Source organism: Panthera leo, chromosome B4 (assembly GCF_018350215.1).
Source record: "Panthera leo isolate Ple1 chromosome B4, P.leo_Ple1_pat1.1, whole genome shotgun sequence".
Lineage (NCBI taxonomy): Eukaryota > Metazoa > Chordata > Mammalia > Carnivora > Felidae > Panthera > Panthera leo.
In genome coordinates this window covers 58,118,652-58,138,367 of record NC_056685.1, presented here as the reverse complement: position 1 = coordinate 58,138,367, position 19,716 = coordinate 58,118,652, and the positions used below count along the sequence as shown (strand labels likewise).

At 36.7% G+C, this 19,716-nt stretch overlaps 1 protein-coding gene across 2 annotated transcripts in view; it reads right to left on the bottom strand.

Annotated features, from left to right (window-relative positions):
* Window positions 1–19,716, bottom strand: part of IRAG2 (inositol 1,4,5-triphosphate receptor associated 2) — a 135,275-nt gene that overhangs the window by 49,332 nt on the left and 66,227 nt on the right. The window contains exons 17-18 of one of the 2 annotated variants that reach the window (XM_042946085.1): window positions 3,093–3,204; window positions 2,484–2,646 (exon numbers count right to left, since the gene is read on the bottom strand). In XM_042946085.1, coding sequence (XP_042802019.1) covers window positions 2,484–2,646; window positions 3,093–3,204 — 275 coding nt within the window. Of the gene's footprint in view, window positions 1–2,483; window positions 2,666–3,092; window positions 3,205–19,716 lie in introns of those variants that run through there. The other variant, XM_042946083.1, reaches the window with a different exon arrangement.

Sequence of the window (19,716 nt, the reverse complement as noted above, 5' to 3'; positions counted from 1 at the left end):
TTGTTAACAAGATACTTAGATACATATGTAGGTAAGAAGCAAAAGAAAGAAAATATGTAAGGAATCATTCCAGAAACTTAGCAGTTATAATGGCATATTTCATGAAGGAAAGCATGTACACTAAGAAATAAGTCCAGGGGCGCCTGGGTGGCGCAGTCGGTTGGGCGTCCGACTTCAGCCAGGTCACGATCTCGCGGTCCGTGAGTTCGAGCCCCGCGTCGGGCTCTAGGCTGATGGCTCGGAGCCTGGAGCCTGCTTCCGATTCTGTGTCTCCCTCTCTCTCTGTCCCTCCTCCACTCATGCTCTGTCTCTCTACGTCTCAAAAATAAATAAACGTTAAAAAAAATTAAAAAAAAAAAAAAAGAAATAAGTCCAGTCCTGGTGGCAGCTGAAAGCTTGAATATTACTTATTCAATATTAAGTTCAGGACTTCTAATCAAATGTCATAAACAACTTCCTAGTTTCAGTTTATGAACACTGTCGTTGACCTTAACATTTGGACAAAATAACTGAATCTGCACCCAATTTGCTAATGAACCATTCTTAGATACAACAGAAAGTAATTGCCTTAAACACTTAATAAATGTATTAAGCTAAACAGAAAGTTTCAGAAGAGCTAAATGGATTTGAATATTTTTATTTTCTGACTCAGAATTCAAAAGTCTGACTCAGAATTCAAACAGCATGTGGTGGCAGTGGTAATGGTGGAATGTGCCAGGATGTGTTTATGTGATAACTGTCCTACCTCGCTGACATTTATTCACAGTCTATCTGGAAAATCTGCTGTACAGAACGTCTCAAAAATATGTGCTACCTAAATTTCCCTCTTGTTGCAAGGTTGATTTTAAAGGGCATTGTTAGAAAAATCCTCACAAGTAAATGGTCTTCAGGGTAAAATCTTGATATGTAAGCCTTCTATGGGCAGCAAAAGATACAATCAAGTACAAGAAGTTCAAAAAGCCAGGCAGGTTGTGAGAAACTCAAGATAGAAAGGAAACATCCACTCTACTTTATTCAGCCAGAAAAAAACCAAAAAAACAAAAAAACAAAAACACATGCCTGCGACTCAGGGTAGCTTTCATATTCTGTTTTTAATAATGTTTGGACCAATAAACTGGGGAAGACAAGAGCAAGTTCATAATATCAAGAAGGTATATTTTGGAATAAGTTTAAAAAGTTGACTCTTCCAACAAGGTACTATAAGGAAATCAAGGTGGGGGAGTTGGAGGAGGAGATAAATTCTTATTTTTATAAAACAGTGGGTATAATGCTGATTTAATCAAAGATAAATATAACTGAAGCAAAAGATTAGTCCTCTAAGCACAGTGTCTAAAGCAAAAATACCATAAGCCAAATTTGGAATGCTTTGTTATTCACGTCTCAACATGAACACTTCTAATCACAAGGGAACCTTCTCCAATACCTTCTGAGCAATCATAAAATAATATATAGATTATGTCATTTAAAGCCACACACTGTCTGATGGAGTAAAGTAAACTGATAGTTAGAATTACTGAAAACCAGCAAGGTCTGCAAGGTTTAAAAATTATAATAAAATATTGAATAATTACTGTTATGTTAGAACTAGCCAAGTCCTTTAAACTTTTAAACAGCTTTCTCAGAGAGCAATAGAAAGGCTACAAAACAAACAAACCCAAGACTGAAAATCTCCATCTCTATTTCACCTGAAGCTTATAATTCATTTGTTTGTCACCCAAACCAATAACTGTCTCTAAAAAGAATATTTAGCTGGCCAGATAGAACAAAAAGCTAGCCAAATAAGGGCAATTGTCTGATAAATGCTCAAATAAGTAAGCTTTATTTTTACCAAATTATCTTTCTAGAATAAAATAAGCTTATGAATAATCTGCCAACTGTCATTTGACAATTGTCTCTTCAACTAAATCCTTAGTAAACATTTATCTACTTTTAGGTAATACAGAAAAATACTGAATATTCTAATTTTTTAAAGCAAAATATATATGTAAAGAACACCTTAAAATTTAAAAAGCATTCTCATATATTTAATATTTGGATACACTGAATTGGTAAGTATTTTGCCCCCTAAGATAACTACTTAAAAGAAAATAGAGAGGCAGGTCCTTTTCTACCATGTCTTGAGTACAAGTGAGCTAATAAAATCAGAGTAGAATATGTAAGCTATTTGCGATTTCAAATATCCCATGCATACAAGATTTTTTTCCTTGTTTACTTTTACAGATATTGAGAACTTTAATTTTTAAAGAAATAGCAGTCAGGGCCAAATCTAGCTCATAATAAAAGATCTGAAAGGGAAAGTTAATCGTTCAATCAATCTACTTAGTCACTAGGCAAGCCTCTCTGGAAGCCCACAACTCTGCCTTCTGGAACCATTTGGTTGTCATAAATGCAATAATAATACAGCAGCTGTAATCTACAAAAACGGCTGTAGTCTTTTTTCTCAGGTGGACTGAATTGGGACATAACAAATATTTGCTACTCACTTTTCAATTTTCTTGTCTTCCGCTCAAGTGTCTGGCAAGTATTCACTAACTCAGTATTTATAGTCTGAAGATTCCGTTGTTCCGAAATTGCGTCCTCTAATTTATGCAGCAAAGACTTAGCTTTGTCACTGGCTGAGTGGGCTGCCCGATCTCGATCCTCAACCTGGACACGTACAGTTAATGCTGGATTTTAGCAGGGTGGCCAGGAAAGAAAGCAATTGAGCGCTCACTGTTACTATGCACACGAAACTGAAAATGTGCTTTTCTTCTCAGGGAAGTGATAAGCCTCTACTGAACTTCTGCAATTCTGTGTTTGCATGGGCTTTGTATGCCTGAGCTATTTCTTCAGCGGTAAAAGTCCTGATATGTCAAGCTGCCTCTTTCTGCAAAGATGCCTCTTTTCATCAGTAGGCTGTTGACACCGCCTCTTTTACAACTCCCCGTTACTTCCTCCATGCGATGCTGGTCGCCAGGGACTGAACTTCGCAGTTCCTCTTTGTTTTTTTTGTTTTTTGTTTTTTCTGTTCCTCCTCTGTTTTTTACTTCATGGTTTCAAGGACATCTGAGGAAACTTCCCTTTGAATATAAAGTAGTCAAAGGCCACCCTACCTGCTCTTCTCCGTCCTCCAGCCATGGGCTGGTTCCGTGGACCTTCCTAAGGTCAGCTTCCTGGTTGACAGCATCTTCTTGCAGTTGTTCAAGGGCTTCTAGTTGTTTCTGCCTGGAGTTAAAAAAAAAAAAAAAAAAAGGTCCAAACCACAAGCTGTCAGTGACATTTCAACTAAGAGTCACCCCTGGGAAGTTGTGACAAATTGAGACTTAATATACTTCCTCAGAGATCAGAGGAAAAAGTGAAAGTATTTACATACATATATAAACGCTTGACAAATAGAGAATTTTAACCAAAGCAATCATATCGATCAGTTGGCCTGATACCCCTACTTTACAGATAAGGGTATTTGATCTCCTATTTTACACTGGAATATTCAGTTTCCCACAAACTACATTCATACTAGTTAGTATCAGTCACCAATTGCTTAGATGGTGGCACAGTGAGATCACTGAAAGAGGTGGAATATTTACACATCATAGCTAGCCTTTTTTTTTTTCTGAAAAAAAGAGAGAAAAGAAAAAGAAGGAAAAAGAAACAAAAAAGAAGAGAAATAAGAGCTTTGTTTCATGATCTCGGCCTTTTCTAAGAGTTGCCCATCATGGTAAATCATGAGTATAGGAAGGGCTGCTCCCAAGCACAGATGAAACACTAGATGTTAGTATCTCCAAGTGAAGTCTTGTCTTTTCTGAAAACTTGACCCCTCTCCCTTTCTTCCTCACTCCAAATCTCTTAATGTTATTATGTTACCTCTCTTTTGGATCCAACCCTAATCCTCCAAATACATTAAAATGCACCTGCTCTCAGTTAGCTGGTATTATTTAAACCATGTTATGTATCAATATGTCCATGACTATCTGGAAACAACTGAATAAGGACCTTAGTTCAAAGGGATAATAAACTCTGGGAGCTTCAAAGCAGTGAGGAAAGCACTATCAGGTTTAGGCCTTTTGCATGCCTCTCAAACGTTAACAGAGTCAGAATCTCATTGTATATTTACATAAATCTATCCCTAACTACAAGAAGAATCACATGAGAGACCAGTATGGTTGCATAGAATGCTTACCATCATGGTAAACTAGCAAATAAAGCTCTAAAGAAAAATAAGAACTACCTAAACAAACAATATATTGAGCTTTATTTAATACCTTATAGTTAGTCTTTCCTTTTGCAAATTGTGGCAAAAATATTAAATATGAGATCTATCCCCTTAACACATTTTTAAGTGTATAATATTGTTAACTATAGGCACAGTGTGGTATAGCAGATCGCTAGAAATTACTTGTCTTGCTAACTGAAGCTTTATATCCATTACGTTGCAACTCTCCATTTCCCCTTCCTCTAGTCCCTGGAAACCACCATTCGACTTTGTGCTTCTATGAGTTTGACTATTGTAAATACCTCATAGAAGTGTAATCATGACACTTGTCCTTCTGTGACTGGTTAATTTCACTTAGCATAATGTCCTCAAGATTTATCCATTTATCACATATGACAAAATTTCCTTCTTTTTAAAGACTGAATAATATTCCATTTTACACGAACACACACACACACATACGTATATATTTTATTTACCATGGATATTTAGGTTGTTTCTACATCTTGATTATCATGAATAATGCTGCAATAAACATGGGTATGTAAATATCTCTTCAAGATTTTGCTTTGAATTCTTTTGAACATATACCCAGAAGCGGGAATGCTGGATCATATGGTAGTTCTATTTTTAATTTTTTGAGGAAACTCCATACTGTTTTCCATAGCAGTTGCCCTCTTTTACATTTCTACCAACAGTGTACAGAGTTTTAATGCTCTACATCTTTGCCTACATTTGGTATCTTTTTGTGTTTTTTGGTTTTTAATAATAGCCTTCCCTAACAGGTATGATTCATTCATCATTGTGAAAGACCCATTGTGGGTTTTATTTGCATTTCCCTGATGACGAGTGATGTTGATCACCTTCTCATATAACTTTTGGTCAACTGTAGGTCTTCTTTGGAAAAATGTCTATTCAAGTCCTTTGCTATTTTTAAATTGGGTTATTTTGTTGTTGTTGCTGAGTTGTAGTAGTTCTTCATGTATCTTGAATACCCTTATCAGATATATGGTTTACAAAAATTTTCTTTCATTCATAGGTTACTTTTTCTCTGTTAATTCCTTTGTTGTTCAGAAGCTGTTTAGTCTGATGTAGATCCACTTATCTAGCTTTACTTGCCTTGCTTCTGCTTTTGATGTCATAGCCAAGGCCAATGTCATGAAGATTTTCCCCCAAGTTTTATTCTAGGAGTTTTACAGTTTTAGGTCATATATTTAAGTCTTTAATCCATATTGAGTTGATTTTTGTATGTGGTATGTAGCAAGGTTCACCTTCATTCTTTTTGCATGTGAATATCCAGTTTTCCCAAAACCATTTGTTGAAAGGATTATCCTTTCTCCACTGTGTATTGTTGACACCCTAGTCAAAGATGACTTGGCCATTTACACATGGCCATATTATTTCTGGGCACTCTGTTCTGTTCTACTCTCTTTAGGCTAGTACCATACTTTTTGAATTACCATAGCTTTGAAATAGATATCTTAAAATAAGGAAGTGTGCTACCTCCAGCTTTAGGTTTCTTTCTCAAGATTGTTTTGGCTATTCAAGATCCTTTGTGGTTCCATATGAATATCAGAATTATTTTTTCTATTACTGTAGAAAATATGATTAGGATTTTGATTGGTATTGCACTGAATCTGTATATCACTTTGGGTAATATGGACCTTTTGACATTATTAAGTCTTCTAATCTATGAATACAGATGTCTTCACTTATTTGTACCTTCTTTAATTTCTTTCAGCAATGTTTTATAGTTTCACCTCCTTATTAAATTCATTGCTATTTTATTCTTTGGATACTGTTTTAAATGAAATTGTTTTTCCAACTTCCTTTTTAGATAGTTCATTGTTAGTGTATAGAAATGCTTCCGATTTTTATATGTTAATTTTGTATGTATGCTGGAACTTTGCTGTATTTATTTTTGAGAGAGAAGCCGAGAGAAAGGGAGACAGAGATTCAAAGCAGACTCTGCACTATTAGTGCAGAGCCTGACACAGGGCTCAAACTCACGAGCCGTGAGATCATGACCTGAGCTGAAGGTCAGACCCTCAACTGACTGAGCCAACTGAGCCAAAGGTGCCCTATGTATAAGATCATGTCTGCAAATACAGATGATTTTACTGCTTCCTTTCCAATGTGGATGCCTTTTGTTTCTTTTTCTTGCTTAATAGTTCTGGCTAAGGACTTCTAGGAGTATGTTTCTTAGTAGTGGTGAGAGTGGACATGCTTGCCTTGGTTCTGATCTTAGAGAAAAAGCTTTTAGTCTTTCGAGTATGGTATTCGCTGTATGCTTTTCATTTATGGCCTTTATTATGCTGAGTAGTTTCTATTTCTAGTATTTTGAATATTTTTATCATGAAAAAGTTAGATCTTGCCAAATGTTTTTCTTCATCATTTCAGATGCCCATGTGATATATATCTTTCATTCTGTTAATGGAGTATATAACATTAATTTATTTGTGTATGTTGAACCATCCTTACATGCCAGGGATAAATCTTACATGGTCATCATGTATTATTGTTTTTGATACCTTATTGAAGTTGATTACTAGTATTTTGTTGCACCTATACTCATCAGGAATATTGACCTGTAGTTTTCTTTGCTTGTAGTATCTTTGGTTTTGGTGTCAGCAAAAAATTGACCTCACTAAAAGAATGGGGAAGTGGTTTCTCCTCTATGATTTTTTGAAAGTTTCAAAAGACACCACCTGGTCCTGATCTTTGTTGGGTTTTTAAATAGTGCTTCAATCTCCTTAGCATTTTTTGCTCTGTTCAGATTATCTTTTTCTTACTGACTCAGGCTTGCTAGGTTATATGTTCCTAAACATCCATTTCTTCAAGGTTATCCAATTATTGGTGTATGACTGCTTGCTCATAATGGTCTTTTATGATCCTTCCACCCACCCCCACACTGTAGCATCAGTTGTAATATCTCCTCTTTTGTTTCTGATTTTATTTTAATCTACTCTTTTTCTTAGTCTAGCTATAGGTTTGTCAATTATATCTTCAAAAAACACAACTCGGGGGTGCCTGGGTGGCTCAGTCGGTTGGGCATCCAACTTTGGCTTAGGTCATGATCTAGTGGTCCGTGAGTTTGAGCCCCGCATCAGGCTCTGGGCTGATGGCTCAGAGCCTGGAGCCTGCTTCAGATTCTGTGTCTCCCCCTCTCTCTGCCCCTTCCCCGTTCATGCTCTGTCTCTGTCTCTCAAAAATGAATAAACGTTAAAAAAAATTTTTTTTAAATAAAAAAATAAAAAACACAACTCAGACTTTCAGGAAATATGGGAGAAGAGGAGGATCCTAGGCTCACCTAATCCCACAGATATGCCCAGATAACACACACATCAGTGTAAACAAGCCATAAAGTGACCCAGACACTGAAAGAATAGATTTTCCACAGCTAAATGTAGAAAAGAGGCCACAATGAAGAGGGTAGGAAAGGCAGAGACATGGTCAGGAGCCAAAATGACTCATGGGACTGTCTGTTGGAAGGAAGGATGCCACTGGCACAGAGAGGGGAGAGAAGGAGACCCCACACCAAGCATCTCAGGCATGGGGGAGCCACAGTGGGAAGATGAATTCCCATAATGTTGGGCTTTGAAAACCAGAGGGGCCTAATAGTCCCACCAAGATACAGCATAGAAGCAGCAGTTTGAAATATATCCGGGGTATATGGGAGGGAGAGTTATTCACTTATCTCAGAGCAGGTGCTGGAGGGGGAGGGATCTTTGGAAGAGTTCTCCAAGAACTGCTCTTTACCCACCAATGACAGCTTCTCATGGGACACCAAAGGTAGAGAACCTTGAAGTTTGGTGCTACTACAGGTCTGGCAAAGTCCTGGTCTGGGACAAATCCAGCCCGGGTGGTCCCAGACTGGCCCATTAACAACACAAGTACCAAACTATGACCACAACAGGCAAGGAGAGCCATCGCAGATGACTGGATTGAAGGCAAATGTTGCTCAGCCATATTACCAGTGTACATGCAACACACATAGGAAACACTCCTGAAGGATCAGGTTCTGGTAAACAGGGGACATGGCACTGCGGAGCTCCACAGGATGTCTTCTTCATAAGGCCACTACTTTCAAGAACAGGAGACATTGCTGACTTTCCTAACAGATAGAAAGAGACACAGAGAATTAGACAAAAAGAAAAAAAGAAAAAAAGAAAAAAGAGAGAGAGAGAGACAGAGGATTATGTCCCAAATGAAAGAACAAGTCAAAATGACAGCAAGAGACCTAAACAAAACAGAGATAATATGCCTGTTAGAGAATTTAAAATAATGGTAATAATGGTACTCAATGGACTTGAGAAAAGATTGGAGGATTTCAGTGAGACACTCAACAAAGAGATAGAAAACATAAAATAGAACCAATCAGAGATAAACAGTTCAATAACTGAAATTTAAAACACATTAGGTAGAAGAAGGGGAGAAGACGGCAGCATAGGATGATGCTGGGCTCACCTCGTCCTGCTGATTGCTTAGATTCCACCCGCATCTGCATAATTTACCCTGATAACCACCAGAAGACTAGCAGAATGGACTATCTGGAGCCAAGCATAGACAAGAGGCCCACGGAAGAGGGTAGGAAGGGCGGAGAGGCGGTACGCGCTACACGAACTGGTGGGAGGGAGCTGGGGAGGTGGAGGGGCAGCCCGCCCTGCAAGGCAGAGCCCCCGAGCCTGGCTTGCAAAAGCAGAGGGGCCGGACTCCATGAGTTCTGACAGCTAGCGGGACTTAACATCTGGAATGTTATAAGTCAACAGCTCTGCTCGGAGAGCGGGAGGGCGAGAGGACAATGGGAGGGAGAGGTGTTGAGCCCCAGAAGACAGAGTTCAGCTCAGCAGAGAACAAAGGCGCTGGCCAGTGCCATCTCCCTCTCCCATGCCCCAGCTAAAATCCCAAACGGAACCAGTTTCTGTCACCGAACTTTCTTGCACTGCGCAAACACCCAACGCTGTGCTTCTGTGGATCCATCCCTCCAGTGGGGCTGCCTGGCAGCTCAGAGCCTGGAGCCTGTTTCAGATTCTGTGTCTCCCTCTTTCTCTGACCCTCCCCTGTTCATGCTTTCTCTCTGTCTCAAAAATAAATAAATGTTAAAAAAATAAATAAATTGGGGTGCCTGGGTGGCTCAGTTGGTTGAGCGGCCGACTTTGGCTCAGGTCACGATCTCGCGGTCTGTGAGTTCGAGCCCCGCGTCTGGCTCTGTGCTGACAGCTCAGAGCCTGGAGCCTGTTTCCGATTCTGTGTCTCCCTCTCTCTGACCCTCCCCCCATTCATGCTCTGTCTCTCTCTGTCTCAAAAATAAATAAACGTTAAAAAAATTTAAAAAGGAAAGAAAGAAAGAAAGAAAGAAAGAAAGAAAGAAAGAAAGCAGAGATAATACCTATCTTTCTCAAGCTATTCAAAAAAATAGAAATGGAAGGAAAACTTCCAGACTCATTCTATGAAGCCAGCATTACTTTGATTCCTAAACTAGACAGAGACCCAGTAAAAAAAGAGAACTACAGGCCAATATCCCTGATGAATATGGATGCAAAAATTCTCAATAAGACACTAGCAAATCGAATTCAACAGCATATAAAAAGAATTATCACCATGATCAAGTGGGATTCATTCCTGGAATGCAGGGCTGGTTCAACATTCGCAAATCAATCAACATGATAGATCACATTAATAAAAGAAAAGATAAGAACCATAGGATCCTGTCAATCGATGCAGAAAAAGCATTTGACAAAATTCAGCATCATTTCTTAATAAAAACCCTTGAGAAAGTCGGGATAGAAGGAACATACTTAAACATCATAAAAGCCACTTATGAAAAGCCCACAGCTAATATCCTCAATGGGGAAAAACTGAGAGCTTTTTCCCTGAGATCAGGAACACGACAGGGATGTCCACTCTCACCACTGTTGTTTAACATAGTGTTGGAAGTGCTAGCATCAGCAATCAGACAACAAAAGGAAATCAAAGGCATCAAAATTGGCAAAGATGAAGTCAAGCTTTCACTTTTTGCAGATGACATGATATTATACATGGAAAACCTGATAGACTCCACCAAAAGTCTGCTAGAACTGATACATGTTTTCAGCAAAGTTGCAGGATACAAAATCAATGTACAGAAATCAGTTGCATTCTTATACACTAACAATGAAGCAACAGAAAGACAAATAAAGAAACTGATCCCATTCACAATTGCACCAAGAATCATAAAATACCTAGGAATCAACCTAAACAAAGATGTAAAATATCTGTATGCTGACTATAGAAAGCTTATGAAGGAAATTGAAGAAGACATAAAGAAATGGAAAAACATTCCATACTCAAGGATTGGAAGAATAAATATTGTTAAAATGTCAATACTACCCAAAGCTATCTACACATTCAATGCAATCCCAATCAAAATTGCACCAGCATTCTTCTCAAAGCTAGAAAAAGCAATCATAAAATTTCTATGGAACCACAAAAGACCCCAAATAGCCAAAGTAATCTTGAAGATGACCACCAAAGCAGGAGGCATCACAATCCCAGATGTTAGCCTCTACTACAAAGCTGTAATCATCAAGACAGCATGGTATTGGCACAAAAGCATACACATAGACCAATGGAATAGAATAGAAACCCTACAATTAGACCCACAAAAGTATGGCCAACTCATCTTTGACAAAGCAGGAAAGAATATCCAATAGAAAAAAGACAGTCTCTTTAACAAATGGTGCTGGGAGAACTGGACAGCAACATGCAGAAGGATGAAACTAGACAACTTTCTTACATCATTCACAAAAATAAACTCAAAATGGATAAAGGACCTGAATGTGAGACAGGAAACCATCAAAACCCTAGAGGAGAAAGCAGGAAAAAACCTCTCTGACCTCAGCTGCAGCCATTTCTTACTTGACGCATCCCCAAAGGCAAGGGAATTAAAAGCAAAAATGAACTACTGGGACCTCATGAAGATAAAAAGCTTCTGCATAGCAAAGGAAACAATCAACAAAACTAAAAGGCAACCAACGGAATGGGAAAAGATATTTGCAAATGACATATCGGACAAAGGGCTAGTATCCAAAATCTATAAAGAGCTCACCAAACTCCACACCCGAAAAATAAATAATCCAGTGAAGAAATGGGCACAAAACATGAATAGACACTTCTCTAAAGATGTGTCAGGCCAACAGATGGCCTGACAGGTACATGAGAAGATGCTCGACATCACTCATCATCCAGGAAATACAAATCAAAACCACATTGAGATACCACCTCACACCATGAACCTCACACTAACATGAACAACTCAGGCAACAGCCAATGTTGGTGAGGATGTGGAGAAAGAGGATCTCTTTTGCACTACTGGTGGGAATGCAAACTGGTGCAGCCACTCTGGAAAACAGTGTGGAGGTTCCTCAAAAAATTAAAAATAGATCTACCCTATGACCCAGCAATAGCACTGCTAGGAATTTACCCACTGGATACAGGACTGCTGATGCATAGGGGCACTTGTAACCCAATGTTAATAGCAGCACTTTCAACAAGAGCCTAAATGTCCATCAACTGATGAATGTATAAAGAAATTGTGGTTTATATACACAATGGAATACTACATGGCAATGAAAAAGAATGAAATACGGCCTTTTGTAGCAACGTGGATGGAATTGGAGAGTGTTATGCTAAGTGAAATAAATCATACAGAGAAGGACAGATACCATATGTTTTCATTCTTATGTGGATCCTGAGAAACTTAACAGAAGACCATGGGGCAAGGGAAGAAAAAAAAAAAGAGGTTAGGGAGGGAGGGAGCCACAACATAAGAGACTCTTAAAGACTGAGAACAAACTGAGGGTTGATGGGGGGTGGGAGGGAGGGGAGGGTGGGTGATGGGTATTGAGGAGGGCACCTGTTGGGATGAGCACTGGCTGTTGTATGGAAACCAATCTGACAGTAAATTTCATATTAAAAAAAAAATAAATCAGCTGCATTATGTACAAAAATAAAATAAAATACATTAAAAGAAGCAGAACAGATCAGTGATCTGGAGGACAGAATAGTAGAAAGCAATCTAGCTGAACATGAGAAAGAAAAAAATAATAAATGAAAATAGAGTAATAGAACTCAATGACCTGATGAAGCATAATAACATTCACATCATAAGGATCCCAGAAGGAAAAGAGAGCAAAGGGGGCATAAAATACATTTGAATAAATAATCCCTGAAAACTACCTGAATCTGGGGAAGGAAACACAAATTCAGATCAATGAGGCAATGAGGAAAGTCCCAAACAAAATTGACCTAAGGAGGGCCACACCAAGACACAGAGTAATTAAGATCAAAATGTAGCAATTAAGAGCATTTTTAAAACAGCATGAGGAAAGCAATTGCCTTCAAGGGAGTCCCCATAAGGCTATCCACTGATGTTTGAGCAGTCACTTTGCAGGCCAGAAAAGAGTAGAATGATATATTCAAAGTGTTCAAAGAAAAAATCTGCAACCAAGAATGCTCTATCTAGCAAAGCTACCACTCAGAATAGGAGAGATGAGGTTTTCAGAGAAAAAAAATTTAAAGAAATTTACTACTAAACAAACCTTACAAGAAATGTTAAAGGGGACTCTGAGTGGAAAAGAATGACTATAAGTAGGAATGAGAAAAGTAGGATGCACTAAATCACTACAGTTAAGTGTATCTATAAAAATCAGCCAAGGGATTCACAAAGTAAGAGATGTAAAGTATGACACCATATACCTAAATTGTGGAGGGAGAGGAGTAAAAATTTAGTGCTTTTAGAATGAGTTCAAACTTAAACAACCATCAAAATACTATAGACTGCTATATCAAAAATATAATATAGAAAAACTTAATGGAAACCACAAATCAAAAGCTGGTAATAGATATGAAAAGAAAGAAATCCAAGTATATCACAAAGAAAACCAGCAAACCATGACAGAAGAAAGGAATAGAAAACTATAAAACAGTGATAAAACAAATAACAAAATGGCAATAAATATATAATGATCAGTAATTACTTTGGATGTAAATGGACTAAAAGCTCCAATCAAAAGATGTAAGGAGATGGAGTGGATAAAAAAACAAGACCTATCTATATGCTGCCTACAAGGGACTCATTTCAGACCTAAAGACACATGCAGATTGAAAGTGAATGGATGGAAGAGCATTTATCATGTAAATGGAAGTAAAAGAAAACCAGAGGAGCAATACTTAAATCAGACAAAAAGAGACTTTAAAACAAAGACTGTAAGAAGAGACAAAGAAAGACAGTATATAATCTTAAAGGGAACAATGCAAAAATAAGATTTAACAATTATAAATATTTATGCACCTAACATGGAAACATCCAAATACAAAAAGAACCTAATTACATAAAGTTAATAATCAATAGCCATACAATAATAGTAAGAGACTTTAACATCCCACTTACATGCAAGGATAGATCATCCAAACAGAAAATCAACAAGAAAAGAGTGTTTTTGAATGACACATTGGACTAGATAGATCTAACAGATATATTCAGAACAGTCTATTCTAAAACAGTAAAATACACATCCTTTTCAAGTACACATAGAACAGATCACATATTAGGCCACAAAATAAGTCTCAACAAATTCAAAATAATTGAAGTCATACTATGCATCTTTTCCAACCACAGTACCATGAAACTAGAAATCAACCACAAGAAAAAATTTCCAAAGAACGCAAATACATGGAAGTTAAATAACATGCTACTAAACAATGAATGGGTCAGCCAAGAAATCAAAGAGGAATTCAAAAATTACATGGAGACAAATGAAAGCAGAAACTAATGGTACAAAAATGTTTGGGATGTAGTAAAATCTCTTCTAAGAGTAAACTTTATAGCAATACAGACCTACCACAAGAAGCAAGAAAAATCTCAAACAACCTAGCCATACATCTAAAGGAGCTAGAAAAAGAAGAACAAATTCCAAAACCAGGAGAAGGGAATAATAATAAGAGCAAAAGTAAATGAAATAGAAACAGAGAAAACAATAGAACATATCAATAAAACCAAAAACTGGTTCTTTGGAAGGATCAACAAAATTTATAAACCTTTAGCCAGACTCAAGAGAGAAAGAGAGAACTCAAAATAAGAAAGAGGAGAAATAAACACCACCACAGAAATATAAAAGCTTATAAGAGAATATTATGAAAAATTATATGCCAACAAATTGGACAACTTAGAAGAAATGGATAAATTCCTAGAAACATATAACCTCCCAAAACTGAATCAGAAGGAAACAGAGAATTCAAACAGACCGGTTACCAGCAATGTGATTGAATCTGTAATTTTTTTAAAACTCCCAACAAATAAGTCCAGGACCACTGGGTTTCAAAGGAAGAGTTAATGCCTATTCTTCTCAAACCTTTCAAAAAATAGAAGAGAAATGAAAGCTTCCAAACTCATTCTATGTGGCCAAGATTACCCTGATACCAAAATCAGATATAGACACAACAACAAAGAAAACAAAAACAAAAAAAAAAAAAAAAAAAAAGAAAAGAAAAAAGAAAAAACTACAGGCCAATACTTCTAATAACCATATACACAAAAATCATCCACAAAATACTAGCAAACCAAAGCCAACAGTACATTAAAAAAATCATTCACCATGACTGAGATTTATTCCTGGGATGCAAAGATAATTAAACATTCACAAATCAATCAACATGACATGTAACATTGACAAAAGATAAAAACCACATGACCATTTCAATAGATACAGAAAAAGAATTTGACAAAGTACAACATCCATTCATGATACAAACCCCCAACAAAGAAGGTTTAGAGGGGAACATACCTCAACACAATAAAGGCCATATATGAAAAGCAACAGTTAACATCACACTCAATTGAGAAAAACGGAGCTTTCCCTCTAAGATCAGGAACAAGTCAAGGGTGTCCACTCTCACCACTACTACTCAACATTGTACTTGAAGTCCTAACCATAGCAATCAAACAAGAAATAAAAGGCATCCAAATTGGTAGTAAAACTTTCACTGTTTGCAGATGATATGACACTATATATAAAAAACCCTAGAGACTCCACCAAAAAACTATTAGAACTATTAAATGAATTCAGTAAAGTTGCAAGATATAAAATCAATACACAGAAATTTTGTGTCTCTATACACTAATAATGAAGTAGCAGAAAGGGAAATGAATACAACAATCCCATTTATAATTGCACACCAAAAATAATAAAATATCTAGGAATAAACATACCAAGGAGGTGAAAGAACTATACACTGACAACTATAAAACACTGATGAAAGAAACTGAAGGACAACACAAACAAATGGAAAGATAGCCCACGCTCATGGATTGGGAGAACAAATATTGTTAAAATGTCCATATTACCCAAAGCAATCTACAGATTTAATGCAATCTCTATCAAAATACCAACAGCATTTTTCACAGAGCTAGAACATGTAATCCTAAAATTTGTATGAAACCATGAAGACCCCAAATTGCCAAAGTAATCTTGAAAAAAGAACAAAATTAGTACTATCACAATCCCAGATTTCAAAATGTACTCAAATCCATAGTAGTGAAAACTGTATGGTACCAGCACAAAAATAGACACATCAACATAACAGAATAGACAGCCCAGAAATAAACCCATGCTTACATGGTTAATTAACCTATGACAAGGGAGATAAGGATATGCAGTGGGACACACACTGTCTTCAACAAATGGTGTTGGGGAAAATTGGACAGCTACATGCAAAAGAATGAAACCAGACCACTTTCATATACCAAAAACAAAACTAAACTCAAAATGGATTAGAGACCTAAATGTAAGACCTGAAGCCATAACAATCCTAGAAGAGAGCACAGGCAATAATTTCTCTGACATCAGCTGTAGCAACATTTTTCTAGATTTGTCTCCTGAGGCAAGGGAAATAAAAGCAAAAATAAATTATTGGGAGTACATCAAAATAAAAACCTACAGCAGAGCCAAGGAAACAATCAACAAAGCTAAAAGGCAAACTATGGAATAGGAGAAAATATCTGCAAATGACATCCAATAAAGGGTTAGTATCCAAAATATATAAAGAACTTCTGCAACTCAACAGCCCAAAACAAATAATCCAATTAAAAAATGGGCAGAAGACATGAACATACATTGCTCCAAAGACACATAGATGGCCAATGAGACATGAAAAATGCTCAGCATCACTCACCATCAGAAAAATTCAAATCAAAACCACAATGAGATACCACCTCATACCTGTCAGAATGGCCAAAATTAAAAATACAAGAAACAAGAAGTGTTGGCAAAGATGTGAGCTAAAAAGAATGCTGTGCACTATTGTTGGTGAGCGTACACTGTGGAAAACGGTATGGAGGTTCCCCAAAACGTTAAAAAGATAATTACCATATGACCCAGTAATTCCATTACTGGGTATTTACACAAAGAATACAAAAATGCTAATTCAAAAAGATATATGCACTCTTGTTTATTGCAACATTATTTGCAATAGCCAAATTATGGAAGTAACCTAAGTGTCCACTGATTGATGAAAGGATAAACAAGGTGTGATATATATATATATATATATATATATATATATATATATATATAGACACACACACACACACACACACACACACACAGAGAATATTACTCAGCCATAAAACAAGAATAAAATCTTGCCATTTGTAATAGCATGGATGGACCTAGATCTGTCAGAGAAAGAAAAATACCATGATTTCATTCATGGAATTTATGAAACAAAATAAATGAATAAAGGGGGAAAAAAAAGACAAACACACACACAAAAAACAAGTCTTTTAAATATAGAGAACTGATGGTTACTAGAGGTGGGTGGGGGATGGGTGAAATAGGTGAAGGGCATAAGAATACATGTATCATGGTGAGCACTGAGTAATGTATAGAATTGTTGAACAACCATATTGTACACTTGAAACTAATAACTATATTCTGCTAGAGTTGAAATTATAAATTGGAGATATTTTAAAAATTAAAATTTTTAAAAGCCAACTCAGTTTTATTGATTTTTATTTAAAGAGTTTTTCTATTCTCTGTTTCATTTATTTATGCTCTGATCTTTATTATTTCCTTCCTTGTTCTAATTTTGATCTTAGTTCTTCTTCTTCTGGTTTCTTGAGCTACAAAGTTAGGCTGTTAACTTGAGATCTTCCTTCTTTTTAATGTAGGCACATTTGTCACCATTCACTTCTCTTTTAGTACTGCTTTTTCTGCATACTATATATTTTGATATGTTGTGCTCAATTTTGTCTCAAGATATTTTCTAATTTCCCTTGTAATTTCTTCTTTGTGGTTTTTCAGCAGTGTGCTAATTTCTAAATATTTGTGAATTTGCCAGTTTTCCTCTGCTATGATTTCCGGTTCTATTCCACTGTGGTTGTAAAAGATAGTATAATTTCCATCTTCTTAAATTTGATAAAACTTGTTTTGTGACTTAACATGTGATCCTGCAGAAAGTTCCATGTGCCTTTGAGAAGCATGTATATTCTGTAGCTATAGGGTAGAATGTTCTGTAAGTGTCTGTTAGGTCCATTTGGTCTATAATATTCAAGTATGTTGTTTCCTTATTGATCTTCTGCCTCGATGTTCTATCCATTATTGAAAGTGGTATATTTAAGTCTCCTATTATATTGCTAGTTATTCCTTCCATTCTGTCAATATATGGTTTATATGTTTACATGCTCTGATACTGAATGCATATGTATTTTTAATTGTAATATCTTCCTAGTGAACTGATCCTTTTTTATCACCGTATACTGCCCTCCCTTTGTCTCTTGTGACAATTTTTGACTTAAAGTCTTTTCTCTGATGTAAGTATAGCCACTCTGACTCTCCTTTGGCCATTATTTGCCTGGATTATCTTTTTTAACCCTTCACTTTCAGCCTATGTGTGTCCTTACATCTGAAGGGAGTCTCGCAGACAGCATATAGTTGGATCTTGTTTTTGAATCTATTCAGCCAGTCTATGTCTTTTGATTGGAAAGTTTATGTACATTTAAAGTAATTGTTGATAAAGAGGGACCTTTATGACCCCTTTTTACTGTGACCATTTTTCATTGTTTTGTGTCTTGCAGTTCTTTTGTTCCTTTTTCCTCCCTTGTCTTCGTGTTTCTTTCTTTTTTTTTTTTTTTTTTTTTGATTAATAGTTCTTGACTCCTTTTTCTTTTGTGTATCTTCTACAGATATTTTCTTTGTGGTTACCATGGGGCTTACATAAAATATAACAGTATTTTAAGCTGACAACAACTTAACTTCAATCACATACAAAAACTATACTTTTACATCTCCCCTCCCCCCCTTTGTTACTGACGCAACTTACAAATTTTTATTGTGTACTTTATTTTTATCATTTTATATACTTACAATTTTTAAACTTTTATCTTATAATTAAGTGATTTGCTTATCACTGCTATAATATTACAGTATTCTATATTCCTCTCTATATATATTTACCTTTACCTGATCTCATTGAACATCTTTATGACAGTTATTTTGAATTGTCTTTGAGGTAAATCATTTCTCTGATTCAATTAGTGACAGTTTTTGGAGATTTTGCTTCTTCATTTCTTCTGACTCTGTGTCAGTATCTGCACTTCAGAAAAAACAACCACTTCTCCCAGTCTCCATAGCCTGGACTCATATATACAGGAGAAAACCTTTATCAATCAGTTTGGGCAGAGTTCTGGGGGCTTGCAAGTCTTCATGCTAATTCAAATCACCATTATCATCCTAATTGGAGCCTAAGTGTCTAGAGTATGATAGTAACATTGCTCTAAGATGGGTGTGACAGAAGCCAGTCTTTTAGACACCCCTCAGAAAAGTGATCCTATTCTTTTCCTTCCCTAGGGAGAAGCTAAGATCTGGGGTTTTTCATCTGTTTTCTTTGTTCTGAGCTAGGGCACTATGATGAGTACTTGTGTGCTAGTTCCACCTGCCATCACTGTTCTTAGTGTCCCCTAAGTGTCTACAGTATGCCCAGTTCCATCTGCACTTTGAGACAGTTGAGTCAAAAGCCACTATCTTGGCAAGTCCTCAGAAATGTTGGAATGTGGACACACAGTCTGATTCTTTTCTTCCCAGGGAGAAGCCGGATGCTGGGGGATTCCTTCTGATCACATGGTCCTATACCTGGAGCAGGAATGACACTGACAGGGTATCTAGAATTTTTCTACCAGCGTTGATGTGGCTGGTTTCACATCCACCCAGGTGCAGAGCCTCCCAACTAGTTTCTGAATTTCTCAGAAAAGTGAATTTGTTCATGTATCACTGTTGAATCAGTATATCCCATGAGGGAAGGAAGGCCCAGGGCTTCCTATTTGACCTTCTTGCTGACATTACCTCTTCCTCTTCCTCTTCCTCTTCTTCTTCTTAAGACATCAGTTTTACCAACTTTTCTCTTTTGTAATAGTCTAAGCTCTCAAGACTGTCCATTATCTTCCAAGGGAAAGCAAAAGGATTGTAAGGACCAACAGAAATCCATATTTA